Source organism: Amphiura filiformis, chromosome 13 (assembly GCF_039555335.1).
Source record: "Amphiura filiformis chromosome 13, Afil_fr2py, whole genome shotgun sequence".
In the NCBI taxonomy this organism is placed as follows: Eukaryota; Metazoa; Echinodermata; class Ophiuroidea; order Amphilepidida; family Amphiuridae; genus Amphiura; species Amphiura filiformis.
Window position 1 is genome coordinate 14,799,863 of NC_092640.1, and position 25,449 is coordinate 14,825,311.

Genomic DNA, 25,449 nt, shown 5'->3' on the forward strand with positions numbered 1-25,449 from the left:
GATAGCATTTTTTGCGAGTTTAATCATTCCTCTCTGTCTCTGTGTACTGTTCTTAATTCCATTGGACCACTAGACAGTGCGCTGCGACTATATTTATAAATACCTATTTATAAATATGCATGTGACCACCTTGGCGCTGCCATAACAGCTTCTAAACAGGATGTCTGGAAGTGACCTTCGGCACGGCAGGTGGTATTCCTGTATATTTTGAATGCAACGACGGAAAACGACATCAGATTGTGCAGCAAAAATTGTCTATTTTGTGTAACTTTGTGATGTTATTGTTAACTGTTCCGCCGGCAAATACTTTCAAAATTTTGTTTTTCATAACATATCAAAAGTTCGGAATCCCCAATGTGTAATAATTTTCTTAGTTAAGTTAAACTTAAAGTGAAATTTATTTTCAAAAAATCATATCATCTCTGTATAGTGGTCAATTGCATGAGGATTTGGTCAAATTGGTGACCTTGGTATACCGCGCCCATGGGTCACATGCGTATTTATAAATACGTATTTATAAGTATAGTCAAAGAAAACTTCTAGACTCCTTAGCCAATATAATTCCATATTTTATCAACGTTTTAGCTGAAAGATTGAGAAAGAGGTAAAAGACATTTAACCAATGCAATAGCATAAAAACAAAACAAAAAAAAAAACACAAAAAAAACCATCCAGTATAACACCTGTTTTGATTTCAATGTCATTTGACCTGCTCCCACGAAATGAGCGTAAGTTGGGAGCTTCGAGACGTGTCAACTGTTGATTGGCTGTTCTTTGTTTGAAGACACCTGTATTGGCCGTGGTATGTCCTTTGTGAATAGGAACATAATTATGCCGTATTCTGTATTCAATTCTGTCCCACACACAAAGGACATACCACTGCCCATGAGCTGTCTTCAAACAAAGAAAGACTCAACAGTGGGAACGTTTCGTAACTCCCAACAATCAAGCCTCGATTCAAAATCTCGTGTATTCGTCACATTTAAGTATCTCGTACACAAACAAGAAAAGGCTTGTTTTACTTGACCTTACGATCTTTCTTGTTTCTTATTTTCCACCTTATATCATACATTCTACAGGATGTGACAGTGGATTTGGCCATGATCTCGCCAAACAGCTAGACAAGCAAGGTATGCGTGTATTCGCTGGATGTTTGTTTGCCGAAGGTCCTGGAGCACAAGAGATAAGGAGAACCTGCTCCGAAAGATTAGAGATAATTCAATTGGATATCACTAAGGACGACCAGGTGAAGAATGTAGAAGCTGAAGTAAGGCGTAAGCTTAATGGAGAAGGTATGATCATTATGATGTTTCTAGACCATTATTTGAAGTAGTAGTAAATCAAATATGATTAGACAGTAATTATCATCTAATTATCTGATTATTTAGTTACCATGGTTACCACCACGTCTGATCTTACATTGGGCATCAATATAATAATGCCTTCATCTTGTTTTACCGTATCAATAACGTCTTCCACAGAACTGTGGGGTTTAGTTAACAACGCTGGCATTATGTCATTCTGTGATGTTGAAGTAACACCTATCAAGGAATGGCTACGACTTTACGATATCAATGTCCTGGGACAAGTTCGGATGATACAAGCATTCTTACCATTATTACGGCAAAGCCAAGGACGCATCGTGAATATCGCAAGCGCAAATGGTGAGTTTTGCATCACACACAAACAAATGTGCAAGTGGAAAGCACCATCTTTGGCAATTAGTCAGTTCCATGTTCTAAATTGTTTCTTTAAATCTAATTCTAGATATCCTTGACATAAAAAAGCGAATAAATATATTTTTATATATAATAGCTATGTCATCGATTGCTGTCAAGTTACCTGACTGAACTGCCAACTATAAAAAGAATTGCTTTAGAACCGATGTTGAATGTCGTTTTGATGAGATGGGACATTTAAAGGCCCATTCAGTGATTTGCTCATCCAGAGGATACTGCTTTCCTTTGTTTTTGCCAAATTTGTTATTTCAAAGATACCTAATGACAATTTAAATGACTTATCCTTCACTTTTATCCAATTTATAAACAATTTTAATTTGTTTGCACTTTTGCTGGAACCAGTGAATGTTACGGCATAATGAATGACTCCCACAAGAGCGGGGTCTTCATTAAAACGTTAGTCAATGCGATCTCCTAAGATGAGTATCCATTACAGTAGAAAATAAACATCTCAAAAAAAGTAACTAACCCCCCTTAAATAATGGCTATTATTCAAAAAGGGGCTATTGTATTACAAATCTGTAAAATGCGTTGGAAGCAGAATTTATTTATGCGCATTTTGACACCTCATTTGATACGAGAGCCCAGAAAACAATAAAACATCGGTCAATTTAATGTAGTGAGGTCCAGATTTGAAAGTTGCACTTACATACACATTTTTACAATACAAAAACACTCAGATATCATTACACAGATTTCCTTCCATATACACTGAATACAAAATCAATACAATTTACTGCAACTTTCAAATCTTGGGTTACATTGATTTAAATGTACGCTGTGACGTCAATATTTAGTCAATTGCTGCAAATGAGTTGTCAAAATGTGCAGAAATAAATTCTGCTTCCAACGCATTTTACAGATTTGTAAAACAATCACCCGTTTTTGAATAATGGTCAATATTTAAGGGGGTTAGTTACTTTTTTTGAGATGTTTATCTACACGGCACTCGAATCCACATTTTTTGTTTAGAATCTGTTGGATTCCTTGCATTATTTACTTTCTGAAAATATATAATTTTATATACTTGTAACATTTAAAGATACAATAAAAAACAATATCAAAATTACTGACTTGAGAAAGGTATACAGACTTATATAGTGAGCGAGTTCTTTTCGTTACAGTGTGTGTGCGTTTAGGACACTCATTGCTCAAGGGTATAAACCACTAAATCCGCCTGTGAAGCGGTTCCCGGCAAAAGTTTATCAGGTCTAGTCTCAACTTTGCATAAACATTGTGCAAATTGGTACAATATTAACAAATTTGAAAATAAAACGTGAAATTTTGAGTGATGTTTATGATCGGATGTAAACACGGAAAAATCGGAGTCATTTTCAGATATGTTATGCAAACCCTCAAACCCCAAGATCAAAAGTTACAATTTCAACGATTTTCAATGGAAACTCATCGGTGTATTGCACACAAGCACCACGGGACAGTCAATAAAGCACACAATTGCCACTTTTGATTTTGTGGATTGAGCATTTGGAGGCGCATATCGTGGTCAATTCTTGCTCGATTTTTAAGAACAGGGTGTCAAATGAGAAAGCAAAGTCCAGTAAACAAAATGTATATTTCAGAATAATCCAAAATTATCAGGTTAATGTTGAACAGCAAGGATGACTATAACTGACGAGTTTCTTTTTTTGTGCCTGATGGTGCATATGTTAGAAAAATAATTATTAAGCACGAATCACGTGATAAACAAACTCATATTGGCCATAAAAATGGATAAAAATAGCCGTCTCTCAACTAGGGTCGATCCCTAAAGGCAACATGCCATGTTTCCGCGGTATGAATACAGTGAAGACTGACGACAAATGAACACAAATAAACCATTACGTCATTGCAATAGACAATTTCGGCGCGGGAATTCTGGATATCGCGTGTTGAGAGCCGGTTAATTTTATTCGTTTTTATGGTCAATAATATGTTTTAAAGAAAACCATGTGATTCGTACTTGATAATTATTTTTCTAACATATCTCTTGAGATCTCGCGTGAAGTAACCAAAAATAAAACTTGCACGTGTAACATGCAAGCGAAGGCCACATACATCACTGTACATGCGATAAATATGATTGGGGTCTGAATAAAATCTGAGAACGTGACTACCCTTGACAGGATGAATTTAATCACGTTTAGAATAGACGTGAAGGCATGATAACTAAACAACATACCGTATTATCATGTCAGATCATAGCGTATTATACACGTTAGGTACATAATAATACATGATGTATAGATTGAATTATTTCCACTTCATGTACTTCCCTTATCTTGCCTGGTTTCATTAAAGGCCCATTCAGTAATCCCGGCGACGGATTAAAAGAAAGCAAAATTATGTACGAGTTGCGTAAAAGTGAAAGATAACTCATTAATATTGTTTTTAGGTATTTTTGCAATGAAAACTTTGGCAAAACAGTTAGCAGCCTGCACAACCGATTCTTTTGTTTGGCAAGGCTCACTCAGTCATTTAATGAGGCAATACAAACGATCGAATTTGGTGTTGAAATGAGCTAAATTTTTAGTTACACCTTTTCGATGTAAAATTAATTTTCTCGGCCAAATGAAAAGCAATCATTTTCATTTTTTCAGTAAATGTCAGGAAAAATTGTAGTGCTTGATACTGTATTTTTTTTTTTTTCAAATTCTAGTGTTAAACTTAGGCGTGAAATTTAGTCATTTAGTGTAAGATTTTCGATTTTGATAGGCTTAAACTCTGTCCGCGAGCCTTTTTTGGATCAACCTTTTAGCTTTTCAAAGTAAGATAGTTCGCTAATGAAGGATTTTTCCCAACTTTCTAACGCACATCACCGTGAGCGATATATCATAGTTTTGTCAGAATTTGCGTTTTCATTTCACTATTTTAACTGCCGGCTGACCATTTTTCAAAATCAACGAGTGAAATCTAAGGCTAATACTAGCATTGTGGATCGATATCCCTGGGTTTAATAGGAATACCGGCATGGCTACAGTGTTGCTAGAACTTCAATATAGCAAAGAAATTCCCAGGCCTATAGCGCTCCTACTGATCATGTTTAACCAGAACAATTGGGGATTTGGGCTACCAAATCGCTGGTCGGGCAATTTGCTTTCAATGGAAAATTGACCTGGATAAACAACAAAGGAAATATCGACTATTTCTGTTGGTTGCTCTCGAGATAAAAGTACTGAGTTAGACATTTTCGGAGTATAAAGGGAAAAAGGGTAAAATAAAAACGGAAATTCTAACAAAACTATAATATATAGACCCACACGATGTGCTTTACAGAGGTGGGAAATATCTTTCTTTAGCAAACTATATTAGTTTGAGACGCTAAAAATGAATTCCGTAAAAAGCTCGCGTGCGAACTGAAGGCCTATAAAAATCAAAAATATCACACTAAAAGACACAATTTGATGCTTAATTTTAACACCAGGATTTGTTAAAAAATGTATATCCAAGCACCAAGTTTTTAACTGACATTACTGAAGAAAAAAATATTGCTTTATATTTGACCGAGAAAATTAATTTCATAGCAAAAAGGTGTATCTCTGAATTGTGCTGATTTTAACATGTATCGATCGACTTTCAGCGCGACTAAGCATTTCTAAAGAATCGGTTGTCCAGGCTGCTAACTGAAAAGTGAGGAAAATAGCAGTATTGACAAAGTTGATACCCTATTCAAATACATCGAGGACTGAGAGCCAGTTTTGCTTTTTTTTAAAGGAACATAATTTGCTAAGGAAAGATAATTTTCTAACTTTCTAAAGCACATCATATATAGAGCTATATGTCATAGCTTTGTCAGAATTTCGGTTTTGATTGCACCATTATTCCGACTAATAATTTATGAACGAATGTACCCAGGAGATGGATGATTTTGACAGCCACAATAGAAATATCGATTATTTCTGCTGGTTATATTAGAAATGAAGCACTGGTTGGACATTTTGGCAGTCGCAAATGAAAAAAAGGTGAAATCAAAAGGGATATTCTGACAAAACTATAATATATAGACCCACACGATGTGCCTTACAGAGGTGAGAAATATCTTTCTTTAGAGATTTATATTAGTTTTAAATGCAAAAAAGCTCGCCGGCGAAGTTGAGGCCTGTAAAAATCAAAAATCTTACACTTAAACACACAATTTTATGCCTATTTTTAACACCAGGATTTTTTTAAAGTATATCCAAGCACTACGTTTTTAACTGACATTACTGAAAAAATATTGCTTTTTATTTGACCGAGAAAATGAATTTCATAGCAAAAAGGTGTATCTCTGAATTGTGCCGTTTTTAACATGTATCGATCGACTTTTAGCGCGACTATGCGTATTAACAAAAGAAGCTGGTCAGTGGCGTACTGAGTGCAATCAGGCTTGTTATTAATGATACCAAACCAGCTAGACGTTTTGCTTTTGTATCGTTTGAGTTACAAGAAGACTACAGTGCAACAGAGCATTAATGCCCAAAATTTAAAAGCTATATAATTTATGAACAATATACACTACACATAAAAAATATTACTACATGGGATTTTCAACATATAAGAATCCTAACAATCAAGTACCAACATGCACAGTTTTGTCCTTATATCACTTTTGGGTTTTTAACAAAATGTTATCAAACCTCTACTGTGATTGGCAGCTGCATAAGGCATCTCTTTGATAGCTGATAATGCCCAGCCATTCAGCAAGTTGCTACTAAATGACCTTGATAGGCTTGAATGAGCACTGTCATCTGCTACAAAAGCATCACACTCAAGGACCTGGTCACTCCATAATGCTGCAGGGAACACAGTACTTTGACAATAGGATGAAAGACTCACTATTGATTAGGCGCGGATTTTAAAAGAACAGCTCCTGTGCGTGTATAGCCAAAAATTGGAATAGAATGTTTGGAATTTTGTAACTAAAATACTAAATGCATTTTGCAAAATGTGCTCTGACAAATCTATAAAGCATTTCATTAGCTTTAATTTGACATATTGCTTGACATGTGGAATTATGGTAAATCATAAAAAAATATTTATTATCGCAAATTAATCAATATTATGTCCATTAATTAAAAAAATAAATACATATATGCAAATTTTCTCTGACAGAATTGTAGGATTTGACAAGAGTCAATCTTTCTTGTAAGTTTGATTTTTATAACATATTTACTTTTGACGAAAAAAAATTAATTCATTTTTTTCATACATTTCTTTTTATTATGCTAATTATATGAAAATGAACGAAAACGTGTCAAATTTTTCAACCTTATTAAAGATCAGAGTTTGATCAAAATATGTTGTAAGTGACATCTTTCACTTTAATCTAGATTTTAAATTATGTGTCAATCTGTCCAAAATTCAGTTTTGGGCATTTATGCTCTGTTGCACTGTAGTGATCAGATACTTAGCAGACACGGAAACACATGGGGATACATATAGAGTACCGAAGTAATGACGTCACAGAAAACGAAAACTTTTTTTGCATTTCAGCATTTTCATGACCATATTTCAGTAGAACATGATGAAAAACATCCACAGTCCAAATTTGGTGGGAATCGGATCATGAGGGCCCGAGATATGGCCGCATGAATACCTAATTAGCCCCATTGAAATCAGTGTAAATTGTGAAAAGAAACTGAACAAAAAGGTGTTGTTCAACGATGTTTTAATATAAAATAATACACTGACGTTTCGTACAAAAGTACTTTATATTATAACATCGTTGAACAACACCTTTTTGTTCAATTTCTTTTCACTTTTTACCATGCGATGTAACGTGGGACTCTTAACGTTTTTCTGCATCAGTGTAAATTGGCCTGGTTCATAATGTTTGGAACCAGGCCAATTTACACTGATTTCAATGGGGCTAATTAGGTATTCATGCGGCCATATCTCGGGCCCTCATGATCCGGTTCCCACCAAATTTGGACTGTGGATGTTTTTCATCATGCTCCACCGATACATGGTATTCAAAACGCTGAAATGCAAAAAAAGTTTTCTGTGACATCATCACTTCGGTACTCTATGGACAATGGATGATGCCAACGCGATAAAATAATTTTAAGAATTGATGAACTGGGCCATTGTATTAGGTATAAATTATCATGTATACGATGAGTTGTCCGTATGTCTTGTACAATGCTTAGATTGCTAATGTCAAAAAAGCACGAACATAATAATATACCCGCTTGGTTTCAAAATTCGGGGATGGCGTGTATGACTTTAAATATCTTTATTTACATACAAATTACAGGAGTAACATATTTCTTTATGTCAAGGCTCAGCATTAGCAGCTGGTGTCTATTTATAATTAGTAACGCTGACGGGCTGGCGCCTAGATAGCTATTAACCACCCGCCAGCGAGCCGCTACAAATCCTGGTTTGAAGCTACATCTACATTTGCTAGTAGTACTTTCCACATGCCTGTAGAGTAATCTTCTGTGCGCGAATAAATTGAACCTTGGAATTTTCACGGCAAGGTTGACAATATTGTCATTATTATATTATCGATATTTACATTTCTTTACACTTTACCACGTCCAGGGCGCTGTTTCATGCCATTGTATGGAGCTTACTGTGCATCGAAGGCAGCTGTAATCATGTACACTGAATGTTTAAGATTGGAGCTGATGAAATGGGGAATGAAAGTTTCGACAGTTCTTCCATCCGGATTTGCTACCAGTAAGTGTTGTCTAGTATCATATTTATTATCATATTTAACATGTTTAAAACTGTATTTTAATTCTGCCTTGTTAAAAAGAACGTAGCAGAGTATAGCAAGACGAAGTTCAGCTTTAAGATAAACAGATAATTCTTTATCAATGAGACTTCAAAGTAGAAGCTTTCCCGAGGAAAGTGTCTGAAATACCGGTTTATATTACATTCATCTGTTATTATTTTCATAATGTATTTCAGCCAGAGTGCAAATTTTCTGATTTTTTTTTTTAAAATATGCCCACCAATATGCCCACCAATCACATCGCAATCTTCATCCAATCCATTCAACGATTAAAAGTATAATGCCATAATTCGGGGCAAAACGATCAGTTCCCCAATGCTCCCGAAAAAGAAAAAAAAGTTAAAAATAACCATAAATTACATACTCCTGTACATAAGCCATTCTTCGCAACTTCATATTCTCACATCTAAGGAAAAGAACTTGAAGAACTCTCAATGTTTCAGCAAAATTCTACCATATGTCATACAACGTGTCGTAACTAAATAACTATGCGTTTGTCTGATTTCTTTTTAACATTTCTTACCATTACCGCAGATCTAGTGACTAACTCCAAAGGTCAGGAAGCATACTTTAAAGAAATCAATGCCAATCTGACGGAAGACCAAAAACTGTTCTATAATCAGAAGTATTTCGATACCGTAATCCAACGATTCTACTTTCCGTTTGGCAAGCCTGCATCAGATGGTCTACCGTCAGACTTTTCACCAGTTGTTAACGATGTAGCACACGCATTACTTTCTACCAAACCACGTGAACAATACGTATCTGGTAAAGGCGGGGGTTTTCTGGTATCATTGGGTACCTTATTTCCATACTTTCTCTCTAATCGGCTACTATTAGATGTGGAAGCAATCAACAAGGCGAAAGGATTGCAACCTAGTGTAGAGCAAGTTTATGGCAAGAAATAAGTCTCCAGAACAATTCTGCTGTTCATGGACTCTCTACGATCTTAGAATAAATTCTTCGTGACTGGTGTGTATAATATAGGTGTTCAATACTGTTCGTAGCTTTTTGTGGTACAAATTCTCGTCACTATAAAGATGTCTTAATTGATGCACCAATCCATAGCCAGTGCAATTCCTCTGATAGTTGCTTTATACAGGATGTATCAAAACGTTTGGTACCCATAATTTTGATGTTTATTGAACAGCCTGCATCTTCCAAATCTAACAATGGATACAAAAATGTGCGGAATATAGTTTATGACTAGTTATACAATTTATCTACAAATTATGTGGATCACGTGTTGAATTGTTATGGGTCAGACTCATCCAATATCAATGGAAACTGATGGGTACCAATCATTTTGATAAGCTTGTATTCAATATTCACTGATTACCTTTTCAGTTGAAGTAATGGACTCTTCCATGATACACCCCCTATGGAAGATGACCTTAAGGGATGACTGGCGCTGGACCGCCGGTTCCGTCCAGCTTCCATTGTTTAGAACAATAGAAACAGGACGGAACCAGCGCTCAACCGCCAGTCGAGTTTTGATTTCATCCCAAGCCCTAGTACTACGAAAGGAAGGGGAGGTTTTTCATCTGTCATTAAAAAAAAACGCGTTTATTTACGTCAAAACGACGCGACGTAAGCTAATCGTATATCTACCCTTTGTGCACATTTTAGTAATAAAATTTTAATCACAGGACCTTACTCGGTGGTAGGATCGACCGTCAAAAATGACCATGGGGAGGCCCACCATACGTTTCTACAGTAATATCCATGAATTTCGGATACTCTTGAAAAATTATTCCAAGAGATATTTTGTTCATAGCCAGAATTTCCTAAATGTGCAAGGGCGCTAACATGATGCATGACGTCATAGCGATATTACGTGTGCAATGTTTATACTTATTTATATACCTCATCTAAAGATTCCCATCTGATTGGTTAAAAGAGCGGGCATAGTTTTGACTATGCCCGCAAAAGTAACTATTCCCCGGGCATAGTTCTGAGTGTGCGTTGTTCCCAGCGTAAAATGATATTACGCACGCGTTAATATTTTCGCGCGTTATAATTACGCGGAAATCGCATATTGTAATCTGTGTCGTTCGCATTGAAACTGTTAATTTCTCTTCCCAAAATCTATGCTTTTAAACCAACCAGATGACAAGAATATTAAGATTTGGTATATAAAACAAATATTGACTGCTTAATTCGGGGCATGGTTAAAATTATAGGCCCGCGGTGATCTCAAAACCATGACTATGCCCCTCGGCTACGCCTCGGTGATCTCAAAACCATGATTATGCCCCTCGGCTACGCCTCGGGGCATAGTCATGGTTTTGAGATCACCTTGGGCCTATAATTTTAACCATGCCCATCATAGCAGTCAATATTTGTATATTAGTATCACTGGATAAAGAAGACACACCAAGAGTGGGTCAAGTGAGTAATAACTTCGGACTTGTTGAATATAATATTGGACTTATGTGGGGTTATCCAAGATATAAAATTAATTACAATTCATATATTACTTCTCATGTACATAATGTTGAGGCTGAAATAAACGTAAATTCTCCAGGGAAATTGTGTGTGATATTTTCTTGCTGAAATCTCCTTAATATCAAAAATCGACTATGGCATAGTTTACAATTCGCTCCAAGTCTCGCAAATATTTGCACATTATTATGTTTTGATAAATCTAAGTCATGTAAGTGTGTGAAAAAATTGCATATAAAAATAATAATAAAATTAGATGCTTTACGCCCAAAATATATAATTATCAAGTATTGGTCTTGTCCAATATTTGATAACTCATATAGCTCGGCCAATAAATATGTGATCAATTGATCCAGTTTTATTTGTTGCTCAAATTAGGTTAGTTAAAAGAAACCAGTCCTCAGTAAATAAAACCCATTCCACACGCAATGCTAAATTGGATTTTTCTTGTAGTTATTTAAAATAGTTTGTAATAATTACAACCAAGTCGTTTAAAGTTTTGGTGGTTTCTGTACTATGAATTGAGCATTATGGAGTGACCAGGTCCTTGAGATACAAGAAGAGAGTTGTAGATTCTCAGCTAAGAGAGAGGTATATGTATATGTATCTTGAATTTCATATGATTGTTAGTTTAGCTTTAAATAAAAAAAAAAATAAAATAAATTTACGGATTGGTTTGCATTTTTACCTCTCTTCAACGGAGAATAAAAACACAACATGAATTAGACTTGACAAAGACATCGTCGACGTCCAATGTGTATTTTTGGGCTGTCGACGAAATTCCATATTGGCTGATGAGACACCGTAATTCACCTTTTCGGTAAATCTTTGCGAGTACACCTGAGACCTCGTCATTTGACGTCACGCCGATCTGCACCGATGCGCACATCGTTTATCGAACATCGTTACTGCGCATTGCAAGTCGGCGTGACGTCAAATGATGAATTCTCAGGTGTACTCGCAAAGGCTTATGGGATTTACCGAAAAGGTGAATTACATAAACTCACAAATTTAATGTCCGAATCAACTGGAATTTCTTTGTTTTTTCGTGGATATCTATTGAACCATACCATAGTAATAGAATCAGGAAATGTCCCTTTAAAACTTTTACTTAAATACTATGTTTAAGGTTAGCAACTATTTTAGACTGTTGTGATTTGGGGTTTTGTATTTCATAGTATTTTGCGAATGGTAGTGAGCTTTGAAAAAATTGAATTTATCATTTGAAGCAAGTGTAAAGAAGAATTCAAATATGACATATATACTTTTGTAGGTCATGTGGTTCTTGAGTTATGTTATAAAGAGAACTGAAACAACAAAACTTTTGTAAAACGTACATAACTTATTCACAACAATAAATCAAGCAAGTTTTCAAAATATATGATTTGTAGAATGAACTTTTGCAAAACATCAAAGTGTTATTTTTCAATAATATAGTGATTTTGATAATTAAAATCGATTTTTTTGGCTGCTTCGACCAACAATATATCATGTAGCCTTAAAAATAATAATAAGTATTGAAACACAAAAAGACTTCTCCTGCAAAATGTCCAGAATTGTTCATACATGAACGACTTTCTTGCACCAGCACGACAATATATTAAAACAGGTTCATAATATAAGTAGATATAATTAGGTCATTGTAACACGCGTGAGTAGTTTTAGTGAAAGTCATTGCCACTACTCAGGCGCGGGCGGTGTCTAAGTTCAGGTTCACTAATTTACTAAAATCAGATTTACTACGCTAATAACAGTGTCCAGCTGGAGTGTAGTTAAAAGGCCAGTAAGCGCACCATCATGGCGGATTACAATCGGCGAGACCGCTCGCCATCGCCGCAGCGACGTTCGCCATCGCCTCAGCGACGATCGCCATCGCCACACCGGAGGGGATTTGAACCTGGTGGCTTTGATATGTTTCATCAGAGCCGGGATGAGTACCAGAGACATCACCATGGTGGGCACCGTTCACCAGATAGGTACCGTGACCGTGATGACGATGATTACTACCGGCATAGGAGTAATAGGGATGACCGTAGATTGACTAAAACATTGTGAGTGGACCTATACTAAACATCTCAAAAATAAGTAACTAACCTCCCTTAAATAATGACCATTATTCAAAATGTAAAAATGTGTTGAAAGCAGAATTTATTTCTGCACATTTTGACACCTCATTTGTAGCAATTGACTAAATATTGACGTCACAGCGTACATTTGAAACAATGTAACCCAAGATTTGAAAGTTGCAGTAAATTGTTTTTGATTTTGTAGAGTATAATGGGAGGAAGTCTGTGTAATGATATCTGAGTGTTTTTGTATTGCATGTAAGTGCAACTTTCAAATCTGGACCTCACTACATTAAATTGGCCGGTATTTTATTGTTTTCTGGGCTATCGTATCAAATGAGGTGTCAAAATGCGCAGAAATAAATTCTGCTTCCAAGGCATTTGACAGATTTGTAATACAATAGCTTATTTTTGAATAATGGCCATTATTTAAGGGGGTTAGTTACTTTTTTGAGATGTTTATTAATTATACGTTCTAGGGTTAGGATTTGGGGTTAGGGTAAAATTAGGGTTATGATTTATGGTTACGGTTAGTATTAGTGTTATGATTTAGACTTACCATTTAAAATTAGTGTAAGCAACTATTTTAAACTGTTGTGATTTGGTAGTTCACAGCATCTTGCAAAATGGTAGTGAGCTTTGGCAAAAATTGCATTGATCATTTCATGGCGAGCGTCTAGAAGAATTCAAATATCACAGATATACTTTTGAAGCTCCTGTGGTTCTTGAGTTATGTTGTAAAGAGGGCTGAAATAACATCACCTTTGTATAACGTACATAGCTCATTAACAACAAGAAATCAAGCAAATATTTAGATTATATGATTTGTAGAACGAACTTTTGCACAATATCAAGGTGTTATTTTTCAATAATATATTCATTTAGATAACGCAAATCGATTATTTTTTGCTGCTTCAACCAATAATACTTCGTCAACCCTTAAAGACACACTTCGTGATCTACAGGCTCATCTTAATCCAAAAATGATGAGATCTTTATATCATCAGAAACATTCCTATACATCCTGACTGTGTACGAAATGACAACACAATACCCTTTTTGCTATGTAATACATCTAATTACACTGTAAATTGGCCAGAACACATGAATGCGTTCATTGATGTAACGGTTTTTTAAAACACATGACACGTGTTCAACTTATTAAGAGAACACTAGTGTGAACACATGAGACGTGTTCATAAGATACAGTTGAACACATGACACATGTGTAATAAGTGTTCTAAAATAATTCAGAACATCAGTGAAACAAAGAAAGACATAAACATAAGGAAAATAAGAACACGTGTCAAGTGTTCAAAAGGTGTTACATATGTGTTCTAAGTTTTGAAAATGTTGTCTTATTTTTCAAAATCAAATATTAATGTAATAATGTTTCCTTTTTGTAATAGTGCTAGGTAAGGAGACGCCATTCAAGGCAAATTTTAGTATGGATATGCAGACATCTTTTCATAACTAATCTTGGAAACAGAGACAGAACACTAGTAGTGTCAAGTGTTCTATGACATTTACAGTGACTGTACGAGTACCTCCATACAAAGTAAATTTCCGAATCAATTCAAATTTTGGATTTTTGTGGATATCTTTGAATCATATACCCTAAAAAGAGGATACTAAAATCATTAAGGGCATACGAGGTATTGTTGGTCGAAGCAGCAAAAACAAAAATCGATTTTCATTATCTGAATCAATATATTATGGAAACATAACACTTTGATGTTATATGTGATATTTGAATTCTTCTACACGCTCGCTATGAATTGAGCAATGCAATTTTTGCTAAAGCTCACTACCATTCGCAAGATGCTGTGAACTACTTTTGTTTTTGCTGCTTCGACCAACAATACATCGTGTATCCTTAAGTTTAAAGAACTTGCTTGGTATCTGTTTCAAAATGTAAAAAATAGATTCTGCTGAAACGATACTGTAGAAACCAACGCACTGAATGGTCTATTGTTCTATTGTGTCCGATTTGAGCGCTGACATATTGGACAATGTTGCCAATCAATATTCATGAGAGTGTACATTTAACGTCCAATTTTCGAAATTGGGTGACTGGGCGAAATTAGTTTCTATAATAATTATTATACATGCATGTAAGGCCTACATTTATTTGTCATTCCTTTCTTTTCCTTTCTCTGTACTTATTCTTTCCTTGCTAAAGTATCACTCCCTCTCTCTTCTTTTCTCCCTCCCTCCTCCATCCCCTCTTACTTTTTGTCCCCTCTCATCCTATAATTTTTCCTTCTATTTATTTACTTATATTTATTTATTTCTCTTCATTTCTTCCTCTTTCTCTCTTCCTCCAGTCCCCCTCTCATTCTTCATATCCCCTCCTCCACCTCTTCCTCCCTCATCCCCTCCCAAGACCTCTCACAGAAGAGCTGCCCCCCTTCGGTACGCCACTGCTTATGCCATTCTCCTTCTTAAAATAAAATAAAATGTCAATTTGTGAAACAACTTTTATATAGGCCTATACCGGTATACTTATTATATGTTACATGTATACGTAGCTATTATTACCATTATACAGTACTACATGTATACACATGCGGATATGGCAGCCTTGATGTGTAATCATTCAGCAAGCGCATTCAATTTATTTAAATGACGCACCTAAAGGTCAGTGGGGTGACAACGAACTGTACATCAGCGGCTATAATGTGTGTAGGCGCTTTCACGCGACTTTCGTTTGATCACTTATTGTCAGTAGGTAAAGCGTTAATACACTGTCAGGTCAGCTTACCGATTTAATGGCGGAAGCCCTTTGTCCCGAACAAAAGGTACCATTCGATGAATAGCTTGTCAGATTTCAAATCGGCACAAGTGAACAATGCGTTACATAATCTTTTGCTTCTCCATCTTTAATAGCTCCATGGTAGAAACCTCTTTGGGGGACCAATGGGGAACATTTTAGAGTCCTTCTTCTTTCAGGTTTGCAGTCAATTGTGTTCATGAAGCAATCCAAAAGTTGTTCCCAAATTAATCATTGCTTTATTTGCTTGAAATTGCTATAAATATACTAAAAAATGAGTTCAATTTTAAATTTTTCTTTACAGAAACCAAGAAGCTGGTATAACTTTAAACTTCACACCCGGCCAAGGTGTACGGAATACCCTCTGGACGCTAGGAATCGCATTCCTAATAATAACCATAGGGATTATACTCCTACTCCTCTTGTATTTGCCTCAATCACCACTGTTCGTTGGTAGTGGTCGTGATGATGATGGTGATGGTGGTATGCCCGATGATACTGGAGGAGACTCATCGTCACAATTTCGGTATAAAAATGCGGCCATAGCGTCAGATTCCGCGACATGCTCGCAAATTGGAAGGTACGTAATTAACGGTTCCATAATTAGATGTGGTCTCTACTAGTTGTATATTGAGAGCAGGTCTTTAATTTTATTCCTTGAAAAAGAGAAGTTCTGTCTTTTTGAAATGTCAGGTTTTTAACTTTGTTTATATATACCTTTTGTGTTGTTTCCCCATTGGGTGTGTCACATCATAATTTCGTATGATCATGAAAAAATAATGTATATTGTGCTGGGGAACAAACAGGACATCTACAACAAAGATTTACCCTTCCCCCTCCCCATCAATCAATGTTGGACACATTGGGAAACCGCTGAAGACATTGGCATTTCTCAACCTTGTATGGGAAAGGGGGTGACAGTGTTCTGTTATTTACACGCAAGCGTTCCAAGACTTTTTTCCAAGATTATAGATCGATTCTGCGCCTCCTGAAAGCTGTGAAAGGCAAACTTTTCGCGCGCTTCCCGCGCATTTCAATATCGGGAAATATTTCAAAATAATCCGAAACTTGATTGTAAGCAAATTAGTGGTAGGCCTATTTATCAAGATTATATTGCACACTCAGCGCGCTATGTGTTCAGAAAGGGGGATTGGGATTCTGTACCCTTGCCTATAGCGCGACACAAGCCCTTGCTACGCCACTGCATCGTCTTAATGGTCATTGTTTGCTGAACAATAATTAAACTGGGAGTAAAATGACAATAAGGAGTTGAATCTGGATTAACGTATTTCTATTTATGACTGTATTATATAAGCTGACATTGTGTTCGATCAATTTTCATTTCAAAATCAGAATACATTTGAACATAATTAGAGCTGCAATTGCACCTGGCAACGTTCCAAACTTTGGAAATGTTTCTTCGTTGGTAGGAAAAGGTGTAATGAGCAATTATTTGAACGACCAAAGACATAAGAGTCGCAAGTTTAACTCAAGAAGTAGTAACGAAGTGAGGCAAGAAACGTCAGAAACGTATACAGAAATTAAAACGAAATCAGGCCGCTTGTTACTACTATATTTTAGACATATTTGAGAATAATATTTAAGAATAAAGAAAATCACGAAATGCGTGGTCAAGAGAAGAGAGTAATTACTTTGGATCTTTTGTAAGCTTACCTTCAAAATTTAATTGTGACAATACGTGCCTTGATACGCATTGTAAGCAGGGCAGGGTCAGGTTAAAATATTTGTGTGCTGTATTTGAAAGGTCAAATCTTTCCTAAATATATCAAATTCAAATAAATATTACCATAATATTGTGTGCATTGCAGGTCTAGTTAAACTATTAAGTTCAAGTGTAAATTAATTGTGTCACTTATTGAAGTTATGCAATTTAACATATGAAATTCGGTGTTATCAACACGTAAATAGCGATGCTAATAATCCTATAACAAAAGCCAAATCTTGAGGAACGTTATTTATACTTAAAATGATGTACATATATTTTCATGGTTCAAGTTGTCTTAGAAGCATGGGAATACTTACAAGATGACACAATAAACACAGATAAAGAATACATTTTTTCCATGGCCTTTTTTCCCCTCCATTACATACCTGTCTTACGTGTTCATGAATATTGCTATTTTTACTTTTTGATTTGAAAACTCTTCCTGCGATTCAGTTAATTTCCTATTTAATTCCTCTGTTTACATAGAATTTCTAATACACGTGTTTTATTGTGTAAGGGACATGTTATGCTAATCAAATGAGCAAAAGGTTTTTTTTGTCTGTATATGTTTTTATTTTTGGTCTTAATACATTGAATAGTCATTGAAATCAGAAATAAAAAGGCAACACAAAGTACCAACTGCTAGACTATTCTTTTACATACATAGAAAAGGAAACACGCGTCAATCCTTCAATTTATTGTTTAAGTCAATATTGGATCTGCCTGGCCTTGTGCTAAATGTTATAAATAAAAATAAAAATAAAATAAAATGAGCAAGAGTTACTATAAATAAAAAGCAAAAGTGTAGACATACACATTGCCATTTCCGAATTTCATAATATCCTGAGCATGGTATAAAGTGATTTTGTGATATAGAAATAATTATGCATTCCATGTATGACTGTGTGTGGCAATCTTCGATATCACATTGACAATGGCCACGAAGTAAAACAAACCCAAAAACAAAAAAAAAAAAAAAAAAAACCCAATAAAGTCTTAGCTTTAATATGATAATAATTTGAGGTGATATTTTTGTTATGTTATATTTTTCTTATTATTTTGTTTCTTTCTTATTATTCATAGTTTATGTTAAGTTTATTTCACCTATATCTTAATGCAGGCTTTTTCGACTTAAGATAACTTATGATGTTATGACGCGTCACAAATGTCAAAAAATTTCATGTTAATAAAAATCCTCGCTAAATCCGCCATCAGATCATGATATCTCTCCAGCATTTATGACCCATATTAAGTCAGTAAATAAATGAATTATTGAAAGTATTTCGTTCACTTATGTACTTTTGAACAGAGAGATCTTAGAGGAAGGGGGATCAGCAGTAGATGCAGCCATTGGTAGTCTTCTTTGCATCGGTACCATGAACCCTAATAACATTGGCATAGGAGGTGGTCATTTCTTGATGCACTATAACGCTGGTCGAAAGGAAGTGTCCATGTATGATGCAAGAGAAGTAGCCCCTTTAGCAGCGACTGAAGATATGTTTGTGAATGACACCACCGGACGGTCCACAAGAGGTAATTTGTCATATATATATTATTTACTGAAGAAGAGTCACTATTACATATACTTTATCTCAATCGGTAGCCCATGCGGTATCGTTTAAATTACCCTCGTGAAATGTGAGGCTCCGGAATTAGGCAGCTAGCAGATTTGTAGACCAAACCTCACAGCTAAATTTTTAGGACTACATATTCCCGGTGTAATTACGTAACATTTGCAGCACTATGGGAGCTGAAACTGAGGAAGTTTATTATGGCATATCAAGGGTCACTGACTTTTTTTAACGGCTCATGGAGTGATTTTGGCCCCCGTTTTGGCCACGGTGGTTGGTGTAATTGTGCGGCGGTCTTGTAGGTTAGGCACAGCACACTAAAAATCACCAAGGTTTGTATCTTTTTACAAAAGATCAATGACATATTTTTATAAGATAAAATGAATACTAAGATATAGTTAAAATAATAACATAGGAATAATAGCCTCTTTAAGAAACAACATAGTTTGTAGAAGAGTGATTGCACTACTAGTTTCTTTATAAGAAACAACATAGTTTGTAGAAAAGTGATTGCACTACTAATTTCTTTATAAGAAACAACATAGTTTGTAGAAGAGTGATTGCACTACTAGTTTCTTTATAAGAAACAACATAGTTTGTAGAAAAGTGATTGCACTACTAATTTCTTTATAAGAAACAACATAGGTTGTAGAAGAGTGATTGCACTACTAATTTCTTTATAAGAAACAACATAGTTTGTAGAAGAGTGATTGCACTACTAGTTTCTTTATAAGAAACAACATAGTTTGTAGAAAAGTGATTGCACTACTAGTTTCTTTATAAGAAACAACATAGTTTGTAGAAGAGTGATTGCACTACTAGTTTCTTTATAAGAAACAACATAGTTTGTAGAAGAGTGATTGCACTACTTGTTTCTTTATAAGAAACAACATAGTTTGTAGAAGAGTGATTACACTACTAGTTTCTTTATAAGAAACAACATAGTTTGTAGAAAAGTGATTGCACTACTTGTTTCTTTATAAGAAACAACATAGTTTGTAGAAAAGTGATTGCACTACTAGTTTCTTTATAAGAAACAACATAGTTTGTAGAAAAGTGATTGCACTACTTGTTTCTTTATAAGAAACAACATAGTTTGTAGAAGAGTGATTACACTACTAGTTTCTTTATAAGAAACAACATAGTTTGTAGAAAAGTGATTGCACTACTTGTTTCTTTATAAGAAACAACATAGTTTGTAGAAGAGTGATTACACTACTAGTTTCTTTATAAGAAACAACATAGTTTGTAGAAAAGTGATTGCACTACTTGTTTCTTTATAAGAAACAACATAGTTTGTAGAAGAGTGATTACACTACTAGTTTCTTTATAAGAAACAACATAGTTTGTAGAAAAGTGATTGCACTACTTGTTTCTTTATAAGAAACAACATAGTTTGTAGAAGAGTGATTACACTACTAGTTTCTTTATAAGAAACAACATAGTTTGTAGAAGAGTGATTGCACTACTTGTTTCTTTATAAGAAACAACATAGTTTGTAGAAGAGTGATTACACTACTAGTTTCTTTATAAGAAACAACATAGTTTGTAGAAAAGTGATTGCACTACTTGTTTCTTTATAAGAAACAACATAGTTTGTAGAAGAGTGATTACACTACTAGTTTCTTTATAAGAAACAACATAGTTTGTAGAAAAGTGATTGCACTACTTGTTTCCTTATAAGAAACAACATAGTTTGTAGAAGAGTGATTACACTACTAGTTTCTTTATAAGAAACAACATAGTTTGTAGAAGAGTGATTGCACTACTTGTTTCTTTATAAGAAACAACATAGTTTGTAGAAGAGTGATTGCACTACTTGTTTCTTTATAAGAAACAACATAGTTTGTAGAAGAGTGATTACACTACTAGTTTCTTTATAAGAAACAACATAGTTTGTAGAAAAGTGATTGCACTACTTGTTTCTTTATAAGAAACAACATAGTTTGTAGAAGAGTGATTACACTACTAGTTTCTTTATAAGAAACAACATAGTTTGTAGAAAAGTGATTGCACTACTTGTTTCTTTATAAGAAACAACATAGTTTGTAGAAGAGTGATTACACTACTAGTTTCTTTATAAGAAACAACATAGTTTGTAGAAGAGTGATTGCACTACTTGTTTCTTTATAAGAAACAACATAGTTTGTAGAAGAGTGATTGCACTACTTGTTCCTTTATAAGAAACAACATAGTTTGTAGAAGAGTGATTACACTACTAGTTTCTTTATAAGAAACAACATAGTTTGTAGAAAAGTGATTGCACTACTTGTTTCTTTATAAGAAACAACATAGTTTGTAGAAGAGTGATTACACTACTAGTTTCTTTATAAGAAACAACATAGTTTGTAGAAAAGTGATTGCACTACTTGTTTCTTTATAAGAAACAACATAGTTTGTAGAAGAGTGATTACACTACTAGTTTCTTTATAAGAAACAACATAGTTTGTAGAAAAGTGATTGCACTACTTGTTTCTTTATAAGAAACAACATAGTTTGTAGAAGAGTGATTACACTACTAGTTTCTTTATAAGAAACAACATAGTTTGTAGAAGAGTGATTGCACTACTTGTTTCTTTATAAGAAACAACATAGTTTGTAGAAGAGTGATTACACTACTAGTTTCTTTATAAGAAACAACATAGTTTGTAGAAAAGTGATTACACTACTAGTTTCTTTATAAGAAACAACATACCGTAAACAGATGCATCGGTAGGATTGTAGATCAAATTATTTAGATTTTTGTGTGACAAATCCAATAAAATATACTCACTGACTTGAGCTTTCGCCATCCAGGCTGATGGCTTGATCACAAGTGATCTGGTCCACTGCTTTTCCCGCGGTGTTTGGATGCACTCTCACTCCTCGGGATCAAAGTTTGTTTTAGCAGTGGATCATATACGTGACTCAGAGAAAAAGAGCCGTCATCGCGGTTGATTGCATTAGTTTTTCTCTGAGTCACGTATATGATCCACTGCTAAAACAAACTTCGATCCCGAGGAGAGAGAGTGCATCCAAACACCGCGGGAAAAGCAGTGGACCAGATCACTTGTGATCGCTTCATCAGCCTGGATGGCGAAAGCTCAAGTCAGTGAGTATATTTTATTGGATTTGTCACACAAAAATCTAAATAATTTGATCTACAATCCTACCGGTGCATCTGTTTACGGAAGTCAGAAATCGTTATGGACAACCGGCAGTAAAACATATACGTGACCTAGAGAATACAGAGAAAAAATTGGCCCGGCACCGTCAACATTTAACATTCACCCACCGCTGTAAGGATAATGGCATCACGCCGTCAAGCCTCAAAATTCGCTGCCCGATCAACACGGAAAAAGCGAGGAATATCATCAAGAAAGCGGAGAAAGGTCTAATCGGTGAGCGAATTCGTGTAGTAAACAATAAAATTAGAGGTTTACAACGAAAGCGAGAATCACAGAAAAACAATCTAGAAACACTCAACATCGACCCCGAGGTCATCGGCCATGTTGAATCTCACTTGGATACGAAACGAAAAGCAGTCGAAAACAAAACCAAAGAGAGACATAAGGAAAAGCTAAACCATCTCAAAACTAGAAATGAAGCCAGTAGTAAGAAAGCAGACGTTTCAGAACCCGACCTAAGCGGGTCCCAGTTGAAGAAATGGAGAGAAAAGTGGGTCAAAAACATTTCCGATAAACCCTTATCGGATCCACAGCAAAAGTTGCTCGCGCGTGGTTTGAATTTTGCTGTGTCTGTAAACAAGATCCCACACGAAGAATACATCGTTGCGTGTGAATCGGCGTGTAAGAAATTGGCATGGGAAGAAGCACAGAGTCTTAGAGCAGAGGTAGTTGGTACCTTGAAGTCGGCAAAACTCCCGAAATCCAACATTACCAAGGAGGAGAGAGTGGCGTTAGGTGAGCTTAAGAAATCAAATGATTTGTTAATAATGGGTGCTGACAAAGGGAAGTGCACTGTAGTTCAGACCAAAGATAATTATGAACAGAAGGTTAATGAGATGCTCAGTGATCAAAACACCTATGAAAAACTGAGCAAAGATCCCACGCCTAGGTACAAAAGAAAGTTGGTAGACATCATGAAAATGATCAAATCGGAGAATAAGATCGACGAAGGTCAATACAGATTGTTATACCCCACAGCTGAAAACACCCCCCGGCTCTACTGCACCACCAAAATTCATAAAACGGGGAATCCGATCCGCCCCATAGTTGACTATACAGGTTCAATTGGCTATCAGACCTCCAAAGCATTAGCTGAAAGTCTCGCTCCATTAGTCGGCACCTCGGAACACCATGTGGTTAATTCGAAGTCCCTAGCGGAGGAGATGATGGGGATATGCATCGACGATGGTGATATTTTTAATTCACATGATGTCGTTTCCCTATTCACCAACACTCCCATAGAAAAATGTCTTGACATCATCAAGGAACGGCTAGAAAATGACAAAACTCTCAAAGACAGAACAAAATTAAATACGGAAGACATCATCGAGCTCTTACAATTTATCCTCACAACCACATATTTCAGCTTTCGCGGACAAATCTTTCGCCAGATTTTCGGTGCAGCCATGGGAAGTCCGGTCAGCGCAATCGTGGCTAATCTTTTCATGGAGTGGTTAGAGAAAGAGGCCATAATGACAGCACCACTAGATTGTAAGCCAAAGTACTGGAGGAGATACGTTGGCGATGTTTTAGAGATCATTCAGAAAGATACCACACTCAAGCTTACAGAACATCTCAACACCATCGACCCTACGGGCAGCATAAAGTTTACCCACGAGGAAGAAGACCAGGGGAAAATCCCCTTCCTGGATACTCTAATAGTTCGCAAGGAAGATGGTTCGGTAAAAATGCTCGTGTACCGTAAAAAGACCCATACGGATCAGTATCTTAACTTCAAGTCCCAACACCCTCTCCACCAGAAGCTCGGTGTAATTAGAACGCTCATGGACAGAAAGGATAATATAGTGACGGAAGAAGTAGACAAAAGGGAAGAAGAAAGAAAGATCAAGAACGCTTTAATGGAATGTGGTTACCCCAAGTGGGCGTTTGACAGAGTCAAACACCAGATGGAAGCGAAAACCAAAGAGCCACAAAAGCCTAAGAAATCCGACGACACACCATCAAAAGGTATGGTTGTGATCCCCTATGTCGAAGGCCTTTCTGAACAACTCCAAAGGATTTTTCAAAACACCAAATTTCAACAGCCATGCGACCTACAAACACACTCAAAAGCATTCTTGTGCATCCCAAAGACAAGAAAGACATCTTAGAAACCAGTGACGCAGTTTACGAAATCCCCTGTAAAGGTTGTGATAAGTCGTATGTGGGAGAAACAGGAAGGCAATTCGGCGTCCGTCTAAAAGAACATCAAAAAGACTCTGAAACGGTCAAAGACACAAAGTTCACCAGAGCAAATAGGAAAGCGTCAACATCAGAACAACATAAGTCAGCGATCACAGATCACGTCGCCCAAGAAAATCATGTTATCAATTGGGAGGGGCCAGCATACTAGACAAAGACTCAAATGCTGTTTCAAGAAGAATCCGAGAATCAATTCAGATCCGCAAGAAGGGGCTAATGCAATCAACCGCGATGACGGCTCTTTTCTCTGAGTCACGTATATGATCCACTGCTAAAACAAACTTTGATCCCGAGGAGTGAGAGTGCATCCAAACACCGCGGGAAAAGCAGTGGACCAGATCACTTGTGATCAAGCCATCAGCCTGGATGGCGAAAGCTCAAGTCAGTGAGTATATTTTATTGGATTTGTAACACAAAAATCTAAATAAAAAGAAACAACATAGTTTGTAGAAAAGTGATTGCACTACTTGTTTCTTTATAAGAAACAACATAGTTTGTAGAAGAGTGATTACACTACTAGTTTCTTTATAAGAAACAACATAGTTTGTAGAAGAGTGATTGCACTACTTGTTTCTTTATAAGAAACAACATAGTTTGTAGAAGAGTGATTACACTACTAGTTTCTTTATAAGAAACAACATAGTTTGTAGAAGAGTGATTACACTACTAATTTCTTTATAAGAAACAACATAGTTTGTAGAAGAGTGATTACACTACTAGTTTCTTTATAAGAAACAACATAGTTTGTAGAAAAGTGATTGCACTACTAGTTTCTTTATAAGAAACAACATAGTTTGTAGAAGAGTGATTACACTACTAATTTCTTTATACGAAACAACATAGTTTGTAGAAAAGTGATTGCACTACTAGTTTCTTTATAAGAAACAACATAGTTTGTAGAAGAGTGATTACACTACTAATTTCTTTATAACAAACAACATAGTTTGTAGAAGAGTGATTACACTACTAGTTTCTTTATAAGAAACAACATAGTTTGTAGAAAAGTGATTGCACTACTAGTTTCTTTATAAGAAACAACATA

General features: G+C 35.6%; 1 protein-coding gene across 1 annotated transcript in view; it reads left to right on the forward strand.

The window, feature by feature from the left end:
* Positions 1-12,849: 12,849 nt before the first annotated feature.
* Positions 12,850-25,449, forward strand: part of LOC140167434 (glutathione hydrolase 1 proenzyme-like) — a 29,360-nt gene continuing 16,760 nt past the window's right edge. The window contains exons 1-3 of the mRNA XM_072190741.1: positions 12,850-12,953; positions 16,046-16,321; positions 18,777-19,000. Coding sequence (XP_072046842.1) covers positions 16,227-16,321; positions 18,777-19,000 — 319 coding nt within the window. The 5' untranslated portion in view covers positions 12,850-12,953; positions 16,046-16,226. The remainder of the gene's footprint in view (positions 12,954-16,045; positions 16,322-18,776; positions 19,001-25,449) is intronic.